This window comes from Alligator sinensis, unplaced genomic scaffold (genome assembly GCF_000455745.1).
Source record: "Alligator sinensis unplaced genomic scaffold, ASM45574v1 scaffold1290_1, whole genome shotgun sequence".
Lineage (NCBI taxonomy): Eukaryota > Metazoa > Chordata > Crocodylia > Alligatoridae > Alligator > Alligator sinensis.
Window position 1 is genome coordinate 261100 of NW_005843103.1, and position 19710 is coordinate 280809.

The window sequence follows — 19710 nt, forward strand, 5'->3', positions numbered from 1 at the left end:
GGTTGAACAGTAGGGCACAGAGGCCCAGTGGTAAAGAAAGGAAATAACCTTTGCATACACCCTGAGCATGCAAAGATTTTAAGCTACTGTTGTCTTCAAGTCTGTCTGCTTCTATAGAAGAGGCAATAACAATAGCAGATTTCTGAGAGGTGGAGATGAATTTCTGCTGTCAGTGAGTGACAGATTTGTTCTGCCTCCAATTTTGCATCAAGCAAAGAACTACTGTAAGAGATTTTAGGGTCCTTGCTATGACTAAAGAATTGATAAGCAGGAGTCCACACTGTATTTGCACCCAATACCACCTTCCAAAAAAAAAAATTTATCTTTTACAAGTCAAGAAAGTAAAATGCTTCAATCAAGCTATACTCCAAAAGAGTTCCCCCACCTGAAGTCAACTGGACGTGCACATATAACTTAAGTACATTTAAAGCCCTCATCTCCCACTCTAAGGGAGAGAACCTAACTTCTGACTCCCGTTAAAAAAAATCCGTGTGCATGAGTATGCAATACCTTTATTAGTTGTTGAAAATCAGATTAACTTTCCACAATTAATAAATAATTTTGTTTCTAAATTATAATGATTTTATGATATTTAGAGAAAGTCTTGAATAAAAATATAATTGTAGCCCCATATCATACAAGCACAAAACCTAACTTTAAGTAAATAATTAGTCTCACTGAAGTGAATTGGATAATATACTTCAAGTAAAGTTATAACTGCTTCAGTATTTGCAAGATTGGGGTCTACAATATTGTCACATACAAAAAAGAAAATACTGTAATATTCCTAATGAAGTAAGATCTATCAATAATTGTATTTTATAATAAAAACCCTTATAGATTCCTTACACATTTTATTCTGAAGCTAAAGTGGCACAAATTTTCAAATTGGTTTTACAAAGATTCAATATAATAAAAACTGCTCCATCCGGAATTCAGATTAACATATGCGTAAGTTCAGAGTAACATATTTTAGCATGCCTTCCTGAAGTCAGGAAAAAATACTGTATTTAAGATGTTTACATGCTCTTTGCAAAACTCAACTTTAGTTTGAAGGCACATGGATTTGAAATAAAGACAAAAAATTCAGACAACTAAGAAAAACCCACGTTTAAAAAAAAATCTAATAAACAAAAAATCCTCTATTATTATACTATCCAAACAAAACTCATTTTTGCTAGACTCCTGCTCCCCACAAGGTCCTGAATAATTTTTCTGGTGTTTTACTTAACATGTTAGACAAAGCATATGATGTTTCTAGGTTAAAATGAGAAAATCCAATACAAAAACATTTAAATTAATTTAAATATTGTGTAAGCTCAACTTATCTTCATCTGACAATGTTTTACATAATGTAGAGTATTCACCATCTTTCAGTTTGCTTTACAGATCTGGCAGTCAGCTGCAATCAGGCTCTCTACTACTTGTATCTTGTTCTAATAAGGGACACTGGTCTCACAAAAAGGGCTGGAGAAGCTCATATGCACTCTTCCCCCTCCCAGTCTCCATCAGAATTTTAACAGCAACAGCAAAAATAAAACTGAAGCGGTCAGCAAGCACATGTACATCACGCATTTTGCTCGGTGGCACTCTCCCATGTAGACAGAGGCCTATAAACATAATAGAAAGACCACTAAACAAAACAAACAAACAAAAAGCCCAAACATCTTTAAATGCAATTTTTAATGGTGCTCTAAAAAAATATATATATATTTTTATTACCTATTTAGAAAAATTCAAGTTAACAAATGTCTGTTTAAAATACCATATTAAACTGTTGCTGCTACTCCTGCTCCCAATGAAATCAGGAGAGAAAAAAATCCACTGACTTGACTGGGAACAGGCCCATGATCAAAATTTAATATTGTTTCATCATTTATAAAATGGAATAATTACCTGCTATAGGAAATGTTCTGACACGCACTTTTAACGCTTCAAAGCAGATTTAAGTTCAGCTAATTGCTTAAGTCAAAAATGCTAGCTCAGCACTCAAATGTTAAACTAATCTAAATATGGAGTTGCAGCAAAACTTCAACAGGGTTGCTGAAACAAAATTATATAAAACAGCTATTTCAAGTTCTTTAAAAACCACATTCCTGTTGATGACAATGTTTCTGGTAAAGAAAAAAGGTGCACCTCTAAAATAGCTCTTAAAAAAGTTTGCATTTAAAATCAATTATGAAGAAAACATTAAAATACGTATTCATTAACTTTTCTGTACTTGGCAGTATTTCTCAACTTAAATGTAAAAAAGATGCATGATCTCTTAATAAAAGTTAGAGAAGTGCTTGAAATGTTTATGGCCTAAATTCTTTACTACATTACCTATGCAGGGTCAACTCAGTGGAAAAAGTTTTCTATTTAAAAGGTTGAATTCCTGAGCAACAGAAAGGTCACTTCTCCCAGGTCACCAGTTCATGTGTTAGGTATGTCTTACAGAAGTCACACTGAAATGCTAACAATTTATCTGAACAAAACAATCATATATACGAATACATTTGAATATGCTTCTGATGAAGGCTCCTCAAAATTTCTCTCATAAAAGTTAACTTGAAGATAAATATGAAGGGTGTGTATTTGATTCTTCTAGTTAAGAAAAGGAATCTATACATATTGGAAACCCAGGGTTTCTTCACCTTGTTAATCTACCTGACTTAGAAACATTAAGAGTACAGTTCCTATGGAGAACATTTTTTTATAATACAAAAAGAAATAAAATCCTATCCAAATATAACACTGGTGTGATGTGTGATGCTTACAGAAAATTCATTAGTCAATCTTATAGGGTATACTGAACTCATGTTCATGACCATGCTACTTGTTATATTCTTTATTAGAAATATTCTATACATAGTCCATATAAATGCCTCTAAAAAATCCTAGCTTTTTAGCTACTTTTCCACCCATACAATATGAAATGCAAATCTTTCAGAAATGAACGACATATGCAAAGTATTCGATTTTTAGTAACTTCAGAAGATACACTTTTGTCTTGGTTGAAACAAAACTATTTTTATTAACTCACAGGAAGTCCTAATGCCTTTAAAGGTCTTTTCACACTTTTGATTCAAGGCAGAATCAGAAGTAGGACTATTCACCACATTTCAAAGATAAATACATAAATACCCCAAACACTCAAGGTGCTTGCAAAACCTTGTTATTGCAGGTCATTAAAAAAATTGTAAAAACAAAGAATCTCAAGTGACGAGAGGTGCGCATCCCAGCCCAAGAAGATTATTAGGAATTTTTTGCCTATTCCGTTAACACTGCAAAAGGCTTCTATCAATTGTAACAGATTTACATGATCCTGAAGATACAAGGTAAACAGCATGTCATCCAGCAGGCAGATCAGGGGCCCGCCCACATCCCCAGGAGGGCTGCGGGGACTGTGCCAGACTGCTCCCAGGGGTGCTGGCCCCTTATCTGCCTGCTGGATCACAGGAGGCTAGTTCAGCCGCCTGGTGCCAGAGGGAGCCAGGGCCACCCCTAGGGGAGGGCGAATCAGGGGGGACCGCCCCAGGCCCTGCAAAGCAGCAGTGGTGACTGTGCTGCTGCCACCACTGGCATCGCAACCCATCCCACCGCTTGCTACCGCCCCCCCAATGGTGGCAGTGGCTTCTTTGCATCCAGGGCACAGGTGATCGGGGCAGAGGCAGGTCCCCTCATGAGCTGATTTGCCCCAAGCCCTGCACCCTTCTCGGATCAGGTCTGATGTGGGACCCGGGTCAAATCGGCTCGTGTGGGGGCCTGCCCCCGCACGCCCCGGATGTGAGTGAGGGGGGTGGCGGCGGGACACAAAGCCAGCAGCGCAAAGTCACTACAGCCACTCCACCTGGCTCTGTAGGGCCTCCCAAAGCTTGGGGCCTAAGGCAGTCGCCTCAATTCACTCCCCCACTAAGGACAGCCCTGGCTGCCACTGGCCCCAGGGGGCCAAACCAGCCTCCTGTAATCCAGCAGGCAGATTGGGGGCCTGCACCCCCAAGAGCAGTCCAACACAGCCCTGATAGCCCTCCCAGGGGGTGCGGGCAGGCCCCCGATCTGCCTGCCAGATGACAGGAGGCTGCTCCTGGGAGGAGTCTCCCGATCTTTCCTGCATGGGCTGCACCCAGCACCACCAGCCTCCTGTCATCTGGCAGGCAGATCAGGGGCCCACTTGCACCCCCGGGAAGGCTGCAGGGACTGTGCTGGACTGCTCCTGGGGGTGCGGGCAAGCTCCCGATCTGCCTGCCACAGGAGGCTGGTGCTGCTGCCTGGGACAGCACTGAAGCCAAGTACGCTTGGCTTTGAAACTCAAAATGGTTTGAGTGCCCTTGTTTCATTTCAAAGGTGTTTTGAAAGCTTTTGTTGTGTTTTGATTTTGCGTTTCGAGCTTGAAACGCATCAAAACAGCTTCAAAACAAAACACCAGGTGAAATTTCGCACAGCCCTACCAAGCAGCATTGGTCACATGTTCAATTTAAAGCATAAGAACTGGCCACAAAGTTATTTCACATATTTTGTGTAATCACTGTGTGGTTAACTCCCCATTTTATCATGCCATTAACTAAATGAGCGTGCAGCTGGATTAACAGTGCAAACATGGTGGCACAAGCTCCAACACAAATTGTACAATCCTGCCAGATACTCTTGCTACTCACTCACACCAGCATTTGCAGTGAAACCTGTGCTTGCCATAGCTTTACTGCTAGGGGTACACCGATAAAGGTTTTTTTGGCTGATACCAATGGCCGATTATTAACCAGCCATATTGGCTGATATCGATTTGATAGCTGACATGCAGCCCGGCACCTTGGGGAGCAGCGTCTGGCTAGTAAATCTGTGGGGGGGAGGGGCAAATGGAGGCCCCCAAAGTGAGGGAGGAAATGGGGCACGGTTGCACTTGGGATGGGTGGGAGCAGGCAGCAGTGGTGGTGCTGGGAGGGGTGGCAATGCGATGGGCTACAGCAACTCCATAAATTGCCATAGCCACCCCTGCCGGCATCTGCCCACCCGAAGCGCAGCCCCAGCCTACCCTTCGACAAGAAAAGGCTGGCACAACCCCTGACCCTGAGCCTGCAGTGGGCAGCCTGCCCTCACCCCACAGCCAAATGCAGGGGAGCACATGCCCTCATGCTTCCCTAGGGGTGCGCGCAGTGGTGGGGAGCCACCTCCCCACCCCTGTCCCAGACAAGTCACCTGCAGCTCTACCCTGCTCCTGGGATTGCATTCACTGCCCTGGTTAGGCAGCACCTACCCTCCCCCACCCTCACTGTGGAGCCTTGATCTGCCCCCAACCAACCCCCTTCCCCTCAGACTTACCTGCAGGATGCTGCTCTCCAAGCTACCAGGCTGCATTCCTGGCCGCATGCATGCTGTGACTGCACTCATGCACGCAGCATTTATCAGTGACATTATCAGCTACACCGGTCAAAAACAGCTGACTGCTGATAATGTTAATTTTCCTTTTAGTAGTGCCAATTCAATATGTGACTGATATATCAGGGCACGTCTATTTACTGCTACTATTATATCAATTAGCTAAATTAAAGCTTATTTACCATACCTCCCAAATATAATGTAGATATACTTCAATAAACCTTGGAGAAAAGGGTCAAGACAAGACCCAGTGGAATGGTGAGGAACCGGTTACTTAGTTTCCAATCTTTGTTTCTCAAGATTAAAAAAACCCAAAAAACACACACCATAAAAAACAAAACAAAACCCAGAATCATCCTATTTAGAACATATTTTCAACCTCCTCACAGTATCAGCTCTCAGTCCTTGCCAACTCTGAGGCGGCAATCTGATGTGTGAAATAAAAAATAATAAAATGTTCTATAAATACTTGATTGTAACATCCTGTATTGCTAAAAGAGGACATTTCAATTAAAGTAAAACCCACTGGAAAATATCTGGAAAAGATGGATAGAAGAAATTGAAAAAAAAAAATATAAATTTAAGCAACTGTAGGTCACCCCTCAGGAGAAACTACTCATTACAGTAGTAGAAGTTACTCAGAAATGTAAACAAGGTTTAAAAACATTAGACTTAAAAGTTCACACACCATAATTTGCATCCCATTCCCCCCCTCCCCCCCAGTCAAAGCCAAGCCCGCCAGAACCTGAAATCAAAATAAAATGGTATGGCTGATATCAAGCAGGGCATTAAAGACAGCCTGACCTACTAGCACACACCAAAGCTACAGCAGAAAAAGAGATCAAGATTTTATAGCTGGATTAAGTCAGAGCAACAGAATTTCTCCTGACCCAAGTACAGCCCTGCCCCCCCACCCCCCCCAAACCAGGAAGAGCTTGGTGCTGCCCCCAGCCCCAGCAGCAGTCCACACTCATCCTGCACACAGATCCAGGGGGCATATGTCCCCCATGCCTGCCTGAAGAGTGTGCACAGCAGCAGAGCTACCATCCAGACGAGCCGCTTATAGCTCCATCCTGCGCCCCCGCTCCAGCTGGGCAGTCCCTGCCCCACTCCCTCCCTCACTGCAAGGACCTCAATCTGCACTGCACCCCCCCCAACATCCCTTCCCTCCAACAGACTTACCAGCCAGACACTGCTCTCCAAGCTGCTGGGCTGGCTGTGTGCATGCACACAGCATTTATTGACAATATCAGCCACAGCAGCCAAAAAAAGACAACTGCCGATAACGCCGATTTTCCTTTTATCAGTGTTGATATGATACAGACCGATATATCGGTGCACCTCTAATATTTATAAATGACATATTCTGCTTCCAAACAACATGACTCATACTGAAAAAAGCCTATGCCTCACTCATGTGCTGGACAGTGTTAGTAGACCAAATTCAGGATCATTTCAGTAAGGGGGTCCCATGACAGCCAGTTTTATAAACAAACAAACAAACAAACAACCACACAGCTGTTTTTATAAATAAACCGATTCTTAGGACTTTTTCATATATACTAGTGCCTCATGCTACAGGTTCTAATCTGCCCCAAGTCTCTCAGTCACCTAACATGTTGTCAACTAATACCAAGCACCCACTTCTGATTAGCAGAAGCAATATTGAAAATTAATCAATCAGGAAGGTCGGGGGGGAGAAAGAGGTGGAAGACAAAACTAAAACTTAAATCTCTAAAGACTAGAAAATACACAATTAAGGTACATTGTTCCCCCACACATTCAGGGATGAAACATGATAGATCAGTCATGCCTACAGAGTTCTGGCTGAAGCAAGGACAGAAGTCTTAGATGTATGTGTGCATGGTGGACCCAAGCTGGGATACCACTCAGGCTAAGCTAAAAGACCAACTTTTTATATGCCGATAGCTTCTAAAAGCCAATGACTTAATGGGATGGGGCAAGAGTGATGTGGAAGTTGTGGCAGAAGACTACATATTGCAGAAGAGTGGAGTGGGGTCTAGGAAACACAAGATAGTCTCCTATCACGTTTAAAGTTATTATAATCACCATTCAATATAACTGTGAGGATGCTGGGACCCAGGCCACGCTTACGATTCGTCTCACCAACCCTGTTAGCAACTACATATTACACAAATATTTCAGTGCAGGACCATAATCCCTATTCCACTATAGGAAAGGGTACAAGGTGAGAAAGGAGAACTCAGAAATCATGTAATAGCCTTTACCCAGCCATACCATCTCACCTGAAAAATCTAGCTACAACTCCACAAACAGTCGCTAACTCCAAAAAGCCCACATTTCTTTCATAACAAACCCCCCAAAACAAAACAAAAACAGAAACAAATTTAGCATAAGGAAAGGTTAAAGAAATGCTAATAATTTAGTCTTCCAAGAGAAGAAATGGGAAAAAAGTTATCACTTAAACCATGAAAAATTATAAATACATACAGCAACACATCTATCTGTTCTGGGAGGCAAAGGTGGACAGTCAAATGCCTTTACGGATCATAGATTCATAGACTGTAAAGTCGGTGTCTCGGACGGCCAGAGCCGACTCGAGGTGATTTAGAAATTGCTCGTTCGTCAGGGCGGGCTGGTGAATAGAGAGGCAGACAAGGTTTAATGGTTGCAAAAACGTTTACTTACGCCGCTTGTAGTTGCGACGCAGATGGTCCGGTCGTCTGAACAACTATGTGAGTTGTTCCAGCTGGCGCGGCCCAAGCCAGTTAATCCGTCTGCAAATTAAGCCGGTGGGAAAAGGGTACGTCTGGGATTGCGCTCGGCGACAGGAAGAAAGATCGATAGGTGATCAGTCTATCGATCAGCTAGCCGCAAGTCAGATCTCTTTAGAGGCACTCTGCAGCGTGCTCAAAGTTCTTCGACTTGGGCAGAAGTCGCACGAAATTTTAAACGGCTAGCAAGCCAATTACTAGCCGCCACGTATGAATAATTTAGAACTGGCCAATAGCGGGACACTAATTCGCAGTCGAATGGCGGGAACTCCTTGCTATGCTGCAAAGAAGAAATGCACCCTGCAAATTGGCGGGAACTCTCTTGCACCGAGGTTCTTCTGTGCAGCAAAAACCCTCGCTGTGCAAGAGGCTCTCATGTGGCAAGAAAATTCCATCGTGCCAAGACACCAAAATCACTGGGTTGTGACAGTCGGAAGGAACCTCAGAAGATCATCGGGTCCAGCCCCCTGCACTAAGCAGGAAAGATAACTGGGGGTCAGGTGACCCTAGCAAAGCGACTGTCTAATCTCCTCTTGAAGATTTCATAGTTGGTAGGGTCGGAAGAGACCTGAGCAGATCAACAAGTCCACCCCCCTGCAGAGGCAGGAAAGAGTCATGACCCCGGCCAGGTGTTCATCCAGCCTCCTCTTAAAGACCCCCAGGGTAGGAGCCAGCACTACTTCTCTTGGAAGTTGGTTCCAGGTTCTAGCCGCCCTGACAGTGAAGTAGCACCTCCTGATATCCAGTCAGAATCTACCCTCTGCCAGCTTGTGACCATTATTTCTTGTCACTCCTGGGAGTGCTCAGTGGAACAGGGACTCTCCCAATGCCTGCTGGTCCCCCCCCTGACCAGTTTGTAAACGGCCACTAGATCCCCCCTCAGCCTTCTCTTGTGGAGACTGAACAGGTTCAGGTTCCTTAGCCTCTGCTCTTACGGCCTGCCCTGCTGACTCCTGATCATGCGAGTGGCCTTCCTCTGGACCCTCTCCATGCTGTCCACATCCCTCCTGAAGTGCAGTGCCCAGAACTGGACGCAGTACTCCAACTGTGGCCTAACTAGTGTCGCATAGATGGGGACGATCACCTCCTTGGACCTGCTTGAGATGCAACTGTGGATGCATGACAAGGTATGGTTGGTCTTCCTGACCGCATCCCCACGCTGTCGGCCCATGTTCATATTGGCATCAATAATGACTCCAAGATCCTTTTCTGCCTCTGCACTGAGAAGGGAGTTCCCCAGCCTGTAGGTCTGCTGCTAGTTCTTCCTCCCCAGGTGCAGTACCCTGCACTTATCAGTGATGAAACCCATCCTATTCTCATCTGCCCACCCCTGTAGCCTGTCCAGATCCAATTGCAGCCTATTCCTCCCTTCTAGCATGCCCACTTCACCCCACATCTAAGTGTCATCTGCAAATCTGAACAGGGTGCTTTTTACCCCCTCATCCAAGTCGCTGATGAAGATGTTGAACAGCGCGGACCCAAGCACTGGGCCCTGGGGGACCCCACTGCCCACATCCCTCCAGGTCAAAAAAGACCCATCCACCACCACTCTCTGGGTACAGCCCTCCAGCCAGTTAGTGACCCATCTGACTGTGTAGGCATCAACACCACAGTCTCCTAGTTTTTTAATGAGAATGGGGTGAGAGACTGTGTCGAAGGCCTTCCTAAAGTCTAGAAAGACTATATCCACCGCAACACCTGCATCCAGGGATTTGGTGACCTGGTCATAGAAGGCCACCAGGTTGGTCTGACAGGACCTGCCTCTAATAAACCCATGCTGGTTGCCCCTAAGCATAGACTCCCCTGCTGGCCCCTCGTGGACATGCACCAGGATAATTCTCTCGAAAAGTTTCCCCAGGACTGAGGTTAAACTAACGGGCCTATAGTTTCCTGGGTCCTCCTTCCTCCCCTTTTGAAAACAGGAACCACACTGGCCCTTTTCCAGTCCCCCAGCACATTGCCAGAGCACCATGAGTAGGTGACTGCACCACCTCTGAAGGGAGCTTATTCCACAGTCTGGGCACCCTGACTGTAAAGAAGTTTTTCCTAATGTTGAGCCTGAATCGATCTTGCAGGAGTTTGTGGCCGTTACTCCTGGTTTTTCCCTCGGGTGCCCTGGTGAACAGTTGCTCACCAAGCCCTTGGTGTACTCCCCGAGTGTAGTGGTAAGCTATTACACCAGGTCCCCTCTCAGCCTTCTTTTCCTCAGGCTGAAAAGTCCCAGATCCTTCAGCCTTTCCTCGTATGGCTTGCTTTTTAAGACTCTGATCATACGGGTGGCTCTTCTTTCAACTCTCTCAAGGTTGTCCACATCCATGTTAAAGTGTGGTGCCCAGAACTGGACACAGTACTCCAGCTGTGGTCTCACCAGTGCTGAGTAGAGTGGAAGAATCACCTCCTTGGTTTTGCTGGAGATGCCAGAGTATTATTTGCCCTGCTGGCTACAGCATTGCACTGACGGCTCATATTCATACTGTGGTCTGTCATTTCCCCCAGGTCCCTTTCATTCGTGGTGCTAGTCAGTTTGGTGACACCAAGCCTGTAGGTGTGTGGGGAGTTGTTTGTCCCAAGGTGGAACACTTTACATTTCTTGACACTGAAATTCATCAGGTTCCAATCCACCCAACTTGCTAGCCTATCTAGGTCCGCCCGTATCTGTAGTCCACCTTCAAGCGTGACCACACTCCCCATAACTTGGTGTTGTCCGTGAACTTGGCCACTGATCTCTTCACCCCCACATCCAAATAGTTAACAAAAATGTTAAAAAGTACTGGACCGAGCACTGACCCCTGCGGGACACCGCTACACACTTCTCACCAGGATGACACAGATCTGTTCACGATGACGCTCTGGGGTCTATCCTGCAGCCAGTTTCTCACCCACCTGACTGTCTCAGATCATTTACAAAAAAAGTTCCAGTGCTCAAAAATGTCATCATAAACCAAACATACAGATATATATATCTATCTAGCTACCAAATATCCATTTTTGAACATGGCAATACTTATTGAAAATGTCCAAACACTAAGGTTCTCTGCCCTCAAGATCTTATTTGCTTTCTCTGAGTCTTCAGGCTTAGTCTCTCTGAAGTTTCAAACCTTCACAAAGCAAGAAAATGTTTTCCTATTTGGGAAAGGATGAATCGCTTTTTCTGTTATACAAAGGGAACATGACTACTGATAAAATTTTTATATTCTTGCTGACAAAAATATATGCAATTGAAACAAACTTGCCTGGGGGAGAGAAAAATCCAAGTTTAGGTGGAGCTGTTCTGAGGACGGACAGATTGCCTCCATTAAATAAAAAAGTTTTGTATTTTGATTTAACACATATCGTAAGCAAACACTATCAACTTGAAATCTAAATCAGTACCAGAAGATGCAACTCCTTTTCATTCAGGGGGCCATGAGGTCTCTTGTAAAGTGTTGCTGTTTTATAATTACATCTTCTGTTTCCAGTTTTTTCTCCTCTAGGTCTTAGTCGTATGCTACAACAGACTCATGGGCAAACACGGAAAATGACTAAACAAAATGCTGTCAATAGCATAAAATGAACACTGTGAAAGACATTTTCTACAATTTCTTGCAACCCTTCAGTTACAAGCCTAAGATTACTGTAACAACACCATGAAAAAAGTACAATTTTTGTACTGGACAAGCCATTTAGGACATTGCTAGTGACACAAGGACTACTTAGTAAACAATGTTTTCAACAAATTTAGTCGTGTTCTTGCTGAATACATTTACTGACTGTCACCTAATCTACAACACTATTTCTACTCCTTTAGATTATAAGGAAAATGTAGTACTCAAGACAAGGGCTTTACATCAAATAGGTGCAAGTATTTGTATAAATATTAGCTACATTCTCTGCACCTAAAAACCTGCTCCTGAGCATGCCTAGAGACTGGCATTTGAGTTCAAATATTTTCCTTCCTCATAAGTCATCCAGCTTCAGTCATAACCAAGTTCCACACTTAGCTATGCTACTAAGAAAAACATCACAAAAACCACATTGGGCATTTCACAGTTATTTTAGTTTTTTCATAGAATCCAAATGAAAAGAAAACTATGCAATTACTTGAATAAAACAGAAACCCAGCCCTGTCAGGTCATGACTTAATGCATAATGAGATATACAAAGAAAACCTCATCTGTGCAAAAAAGACAATTTGACATAAATACTTGAACTGAGGAACAAATTTTACCCCGATTCCAATCCAGGGCAGCTTATTTTCAGGACAAACTGCTCATCTATGCACAGTATGCTTTTGCCTCAAGTTTTCCTGTCTCAGTGCAATTCTGGTAATGTAACTATGGTCTCGGATAAAATGATATGCAAGAGAAAATGTATTACCTAAACTTCTGCACAGTAATTTGCTAGCTAATTCCATAAAAAAATTCCATAAAAATGATAACTAACATCTTTGTTCACGAACTGCCTTAAGGGTTAGACAAGAAAAGTGTCAAGGAAATAAAGGCCAACTTTACTGAACTGATAATGTTCAGCGTTCAACTTTTTTTGGTTAACAATATTAATTCTTTTTTTTTTTTGTAATGTTTTAGAAACTCAACAACAAAACACTTACCCATCTTGTGTTGGTGGATATTCACATTCTTCTCCCTTTGGAAAAATGTTGCTGGGAAACAAATCACATATTGGAATAGAAGGTGGATCTGTCTGGACCTTAGCTGTTGAGTAACATTTTTACAGATTTTATATTGCAAACTGTAAACAAAAATCTCAATTGCAACACAAGCAAAAGTAGCAAAGCATATTTAAGAGCTGCCTTCTGTGATCTGGCCTCATTCCTGGGAGACCACATTAAGATGCCCTCAAATAACCTGATTTGGCCAATGCTCAGTGTGGCATTCAGAGGCACCAGAAAGGGGAACATTGAGCCAACACTAGCTAAAGAGTCCCATTTGTGCACTACCGTGACAATATTTCAACTGAACAATACTTGGACAAGTTTAATTTAAAATACAAGTGGGCCACGTCCAGACAAATGCAGCCATGCAGTATGTGGCAAGACCCATCTGCAGCACCACACAGCACATTCAGGTGTTTCCCACGCTACTACCTTGCAGCGCTGGAGGTGGGGGAGGAAAGGGGGGAGATCCCAGGGTCAAAAAAACCTGCACAGAAAACAAGCAATGCGGTGTATGTGGAGGCAACATGCACCACCTAAAACCAGAGCTTGGCCTGCTGAAGCCAAGCTCCGGCTTCCAGAGCAATTCGACTACAGCTTCCCTGGCACCCAGCTAAGAGTGCTAAGGCCAGCAACTCTGGCCCCAGCCTCCCCCTACCCCACCCAGAGTATCCTGCTGCACAGCAGAGGGTGTGTGGCATGGGCATTCCCCAAGGCCAACTAGCAGCACCACAAGGTGTGCCACTGCTAGTTACCCCAGGGGAACCTTAAGTCCGCACTCATCTGGACATGGCCATAAAGTCCATCTTTATTCCTGCATTTGATACCTACGTCCTTTCTTCTTCTTTTTCTTCTTCTTCTTCTTTCCTGCTACTCCATCTCCTTCACCCTCTCCATCTGTAACAGAAAAAAAGTTTATAAGCATACTGGCAAAAAGCCCTGTGCAGAGTAGTGTGGATATGACTACTATCCTAAAGTCTTAAAGATAAATTACACTGACAGTCCTTGTAAACTATGCCATAAACAAACTAGGAATTTTGATACAGGCATAAAAATGAATCTAGAATCAATGCTATTTCTACCTCTGCAGCCTGTAATTTGATGACAATCACAATTTAGACTAGGTACAGACATTAAAAAAGCCCAAGGCAGAATCGATTCAAGTTAAACCATTTTCTGTAAGCAGCATAGTTTAAACTTGTAGCGAACAGAACACATATTTGCCTTTTGGTGGGGCAAATTTTAGATGGGGTTCTGCCATTTTCAAAGCAGTCTGTGTTCACTGAACTTTTGTTCTGTTACGGGTATAGACCAGTTTCCAATCCCTTATACTGATAAGGATATGTCTGTACCTGGCCTTAAACACAAGTTATAAGGCTCATGGATTCTACAAATCTAACAGGTGTGAAAGGAGCCACCAAACCATCAGCAACTGTAGATCCTTCCCTACTCTAGATGGAGACATAAGAAAAGGTTTCTAAAAGCACTACAGCTAGAAGAAGCTCCCTGAACATTCATTTTAAGTTGGTGGCATATTTAAATTACAAATAAGAAAAAGCAGCCTATTTGGAATATTCAAGAAAAAAATCCCACTTCATCCCCTCATTCTTAATCCAACTAAAAGAGAGAGGCCTCATTGAGAGGGGAAAAAAATGAGATCACAGCTAAAAAAAAAAAAACCCCCCAAAAACACCACTTTAACTCTACTTCTCTAGTCTGGAAACTTATTTTCCTTTAACAAAAGAAAAACACCAAAACATGAATAATAATGGACATGTTTGGCGAGCTCCATTCTGACCCTCCTTGAGACTGTACAGGGTGTTTATAAACTCCTTGTGCAACTTTGACAGAAGTCAGAAATGGCAACCTGCACTAAAATAAAAGTATTTATGGGATTCCTTCCTATAATTTTTCAGAGAACAGCATATAAAAAGCAAATAATAAGTGATGCCCTGAGCATATCTACTTTATAATCTGATTAACAATACTTACCTACTTTGGCTACATCAAATAATGGTTACCTGCTTCACATATGAAAGTTCATATAAGCAAGTTTAGGCATAATTTAATACCGTTTCGCATGGAGAGTATCTACCTTCATCTTCTAGATCTAAGCAGCACCTCATTCTAAGACCTATACTTTATAAGAACACTGATTCCAAAATGTGCTTTAATTTCAACCAATGTGAACTGTTGCTATTTTTAATTTTATACAGAATGCTGTATTTGTTCAGATATTAAAACTAACAGAGAATGCTGGCACCAAACCCAGCTTCACTAGATTCCCATGCCTTTTTCTTGGGTCAATGTTATTTCACTGTTAACTGGTGATATTTAGATAGTATAGCTCTGCAGTGGGTGCAGGGGCCTTTTAAATTTAATTCATAGAGGAAAATTCAAATGTCAGCATTAAATCTCTTACTTTGTGATCTTTAAAGATGCCTTACCAATACAAACATCTTATTACTGCAAATCTATTTATCTTGCCAGGTTCTCTATTAAAATGCTTAGGTAGCAGTTGGTATCTCTTAACTGCCCAAAGTTTTAGAGCATAACCATGTCATATTTAGCTTGACCTTGAACTATGCTCAATCCATCAACACTGCATCAGAAAAAGAATCAAGACTTGGCATACAGCTCACCCCAGGGCCCTATATGAACCACTGCAGATACTGGCAAAACTGAAGAAGTTTGTAGTTGCTATTACTCACTTGTCATGGTCTTCCTGTATACGCTACTGCAGCTGAATCTGCCAATCGGCAAGCCTAACTAACTGGACCATGTCCTTGAGGACTGCTGCAGGCTAACTCTGCGGCCAGAGAGCATAGCTACTGTTTCTGAGTAACATTGTTCCGTTCCAGGCTGCCCGAAGGTTTGTAGAATTGAAAACAAACCCATAATCATTATAAGGATAGTTATTCACACAGACAATCATCGTATTTTTCTTTATTACATACACACATATTAGCCATCATCCCATTTGTCGTGCAATGAATCCTGGTGAGTACAGGCATCCCGCATCTTACACGCATTTAACTTGCGCAAATTCAACTATACGAGGGTGGGGAGGGGGAGAGGGGCTTGAGTCTGCATGTGGCGCTGCTGCTTACCTGGAGGCCCAGCCCCCACCACGCTGCCAGCGGTGACTGCCTCTGCCACCAAAACCTCCTGCCGCTGCCATGGAGCTGTGCCCGGAGCTGTGTGGCTGGCCGCTAGGCATGGTGCTGGCTAGGTGGCACGTAGCCATCCCCACCACCACGCCGCGCTGCACCACTGCCGCTAGCCACTCAGCTCTAAGTGCGGCTCCGGGAGGTTTTGGAGGCAGATGCAGTCACTGCTGGCACAGTAATATGCAATTTCACTATACGCGATTTTCGCCTTTACGTGCTGCCTTTAGAACGTAACCCCCGCGTAAGATGCGGGATGCCTGTACTTCAATGACTCTCCTTTTCTTCCATTACAAACAGAGTACTATTCTGGAGTTCCCCAATCACAGTTAGTGAAAGAATGAAGGAGGTCTTTATTTTTTTTTAATCTAGATCTAAAACATAGCTCTAGCTCTTAGGCATAGCCTCTGTTACATTTCACAATTATACAGATGGCAGGACAATGAAAACAATGGTTCAAAAAGCAGTCTGGTATATATCTTGATTATATTTAACTTGATTATATTTTGAGCAAAAAAACTGTCTCAGCAGGAAATTTTAACTAATTTATGTGAAAAATAAGGAGACCTTATTCATATGTGTGAAAAATAAGGAACCTTATTCTTGCTTCGATAAGAATGCCACTTTAAATTTAGCTTCTTGTAAGCATTGATAATTACATCGTAAAACAGAAGAACAGAATCACGTAACATGGCATTTTATCTTATCACTTAAAATAAATCATCTAAGTCCAGCTTTCTCAGAACACACTACTACAACGGAGTTGTACACTGTGCACAGAGAACAAAGACTCGGCCAGACTATAAATCTACATGGAGCAATATAAATTTATTTATTCATACTACATGGCCAAAACCAAACCAGTGTCCTGCAATTCCCAGGTGTGTTTCTGTTGTTTGTTTGTTTTTTAAGATGGTATCCTAAAAGCAGGGACAGCCATAGACCCTATATGGAACAGAGGGCATTGTCTTGGGAAGGACATTGGGGGGTTGGGGAGTGAGAGGAAGTTTCTTATACCAAAATGTGAATGGGAGTTGGGATTTGCCTGAGGGTTTGTTCTTAAGAATGATAGGCAGGGAAGCAGGGGTTGGCAAGATATAGAGTTTCCTTGTGGTTAGGTATCATTTAGGGAATCAATTGATGTTTCATTTATTGCATGCTACTCTGAGCCTTCACAAACCAAATGGGATATAAATCTAAATCTTCGGTGATCAACCTTTCTGGTCCCATGGGCCAGGTAAGTGGCACAAGGCCAGTCCATGGCCCAGATCCTGCAAGCAGGGTCCATCCATAGGCCTGATCCAGTGTCATATGCTCTGCACACTGGAGGTCAAGCACCGCTGATACAGATTTCTTCACTTTCTATTCAGATGTTTTACTCTTTTTACTACATTTAAACAGTTCTAGAACCACAAACCTCAGTAGTAGTTTATCATTTACCTTAAAAAATTATCTTTTGACAATTTAGGATAGCAGGCCAATTTTAAATGCTAACTCAGCAAAAAAGTGGTAACCTGAAGTCTTAATACACAGAAAAATTTACTTCCATAAAGGTTAAATAAAAAAGGGAAAAATTAAATATCAAGAAAAGTTGTAACTTAATCATGTAATATAATCATAATATAGAACGTGCAGAGTCTGAATTTAAACATATTTTCAAATCATTTATCTATCATCTCAAATGTGTACTGGCAACACAAGTGTGTACCTTTAGTCTGTATCTTTTGTTTTTCAATAAAAATGGGATAGCAAACCACATTTTACTCAATGAGTGGTAATCCACATTCCCTGCTTATTACAGCATCCCCTTCTGAGACTTCCTACCATAGTTTCCTGTAGTACTCGTTCTGGGCAAAGAATAAAAGACACCATTTGAAAACTAGCTAGCACAACATAAATTCATATACATAAAAATTATTGAGAACTTTCCCTAGGGTCTGAAAGTCAACTTCTCTTTAAAATTGCACCATGGTGCAGAAAAACAAGTTCTCTTTCATGAGTTTAATATCCCAACTAACTTTTTTTTTTTTTTTTTTTTTTTTTTTTTTTTTTTTTTTTTTTTTTTCTATTGAGGAAGGATGATGCAAATATAGTGATAATTCAGATATAAATTACTTAAACTGAGAAAGATAGCTGGTAAAGCAGGGGTGGACAAAATGTGGCCCAGGGGCCGGATATGGCCCGCCAGGCCATTCTATCCGGCCCGTGGGGCCCCTAAAAAATTTAGAAAATTAATATTTATCTACCCTGGGCTGCCTGTCATGCAGCCCTTGATGGCTTGCCAAAACTCAGTAGGCAGCCCTCCGACCAAAATATTTGTCTGCCTCTGTGGTAAAGAGTATTCAATTTTATTTTAGAAGTTTTTGAAGTTGGAAAACCCAGAAAACTAAGTTATACTTGCCATCATCATCGTCATCTTTTTCCTTCTCTTCTAGTGTTTGTTTATCCAACTGTTTTGCTACATCATCAAGTGCACCCTCTGTTTCTTTCTCTGTTTCTTGCCCTGCATTCAAGATAAAAGTGTGGTTTAGCACAACAGAATGACTCTAAATTATATAAAACCCCAACATCATTATCTCAATATTTTACCCATGCAGGTATCAGAGCAGCTGCCCCCCTTTTTAAAAAGTGAACACACATATAAACATGACTAGAATTCTATGGTGATGGGAGCTATCATAAAAACCTGAATACAAAGATAAAATTATCCAAGAATTTGCACATCATTTTTAATATTTTCTGCCCATGTCTCTCTCCATTGTCCCTAGCACTAGCCCGCTCCAATGAGATAATATGGGTGTGCTACAAAGATAACCGAGAGGTAGTTAGCTGCATTAGTCTGAAGTCAAGTAGAAGGCAGGGGAGACTTGCACCTTACAAACCAGCTCTAAACCTCAGACTCAAGGCACCCTTAGGAAAGCGCCAGCTCTTTATTTTCACTCATTTTTTGGCGACAGAAAAGAAAACAACAGGCCAATCTTTGTGTTGCAAAAAAACTCAGAAAGACCACAACACACCAGACCATTTTTAAAAACGGGTGGTTCATTTAAAATCTCTGGGTTTATCCTGCGAATCACGTGTGCACACCAAAGAGTATTAACGCTGCACGGCACCTCTGAAAGGCCCTCCGGGCACCCCAGGGTGACGCAGCAACCTGGCTGTGAATCCTTGTTGTAGAGTAGAGAAAGTAGACACCCCGCTCCCCTGCACAGAGTAACCAAAGCAGACAGCCCCCGGCCCCATAGGGCCTACCCGAGGAAGACGCCCCTCCCCACACCACTGCCTAACCAAAGTAGACGCACACCCGCCCTCCACCACAGACTAACCCTAGTAGACAACCCCCCTCCCTACAGCCTAACCACGGTAGACACGCACCACACCCCCGTCCCCAACAGCCTAAGCCGCCCCCAGCACGGTTTGCCCAGACATGCCCCAGGCCTCTCTCCCCGACCTACGTGGAAGAGGAGCAGGGATCCCTCCAGTGGGCTCCAGGACCGGGGCGGCGCGCCCCTCACTGCCGCCCGCCCAGTGCCGGGCGCCCCCCGACCTCACTCGCCCGCCCCCCAACACGGGGCGACCCCGGCCCTGGCCCTACCCGCGGGGCCGCCTTTCCCCTTCTTCTTCTTCTTTCGCTTCTTCCTGGCGCCCTCCCGCTCCTCGGCGTCGGCCGGCGGCGGCAGCAGCTCCCCGTTCAGCTGCTTCTCCGCCTCCTCCGCACAGCCGCCCGGCTCCGCGCCCGCCATGTTGTGGCCGCGGCCCCCGCTGCGGCGCAACACCCGCG

At 43.4% G+C, this 19710-nt stretch overlaps 1 protein-coding gene across 2 annotated transcripts in view; it reads right to left on the reverse strand.

The window, feature by feature from the left end:
• Positions 1-19700, reverse strand: part of METAP2 (methionyl aminopeptidase 2) — a 49519-nt gene extending 29819 nt beyond the window's left edge. For both annotated transcript variants that reach the window (XM_014526657.2, XM_006037358.3), the window contains exons 1-4: positions 19525-19700; positions 18331-18432; positions 13594-13659; positions 12700-12802 (exon numbers count right to left, since the gene is read on the reverse strand). In XM_014526657.2, coding sequence (XP_014382143.1) covers positions 12700-12802; positions 13594-13659; positions 18331-18432; positions 19525-19672 — 419 coding nt within the window. In that variant the 5' untranslated portion in view covers positions 19673-19700. The remainder of the gene's footprint in view (positions 1-12699; positions 12803-13593; positions 13660-18330; positions 18433-19524) is intronic.
• Between the last annotated feature and the right edge of the window lie 10 nt (positions 19701-19710).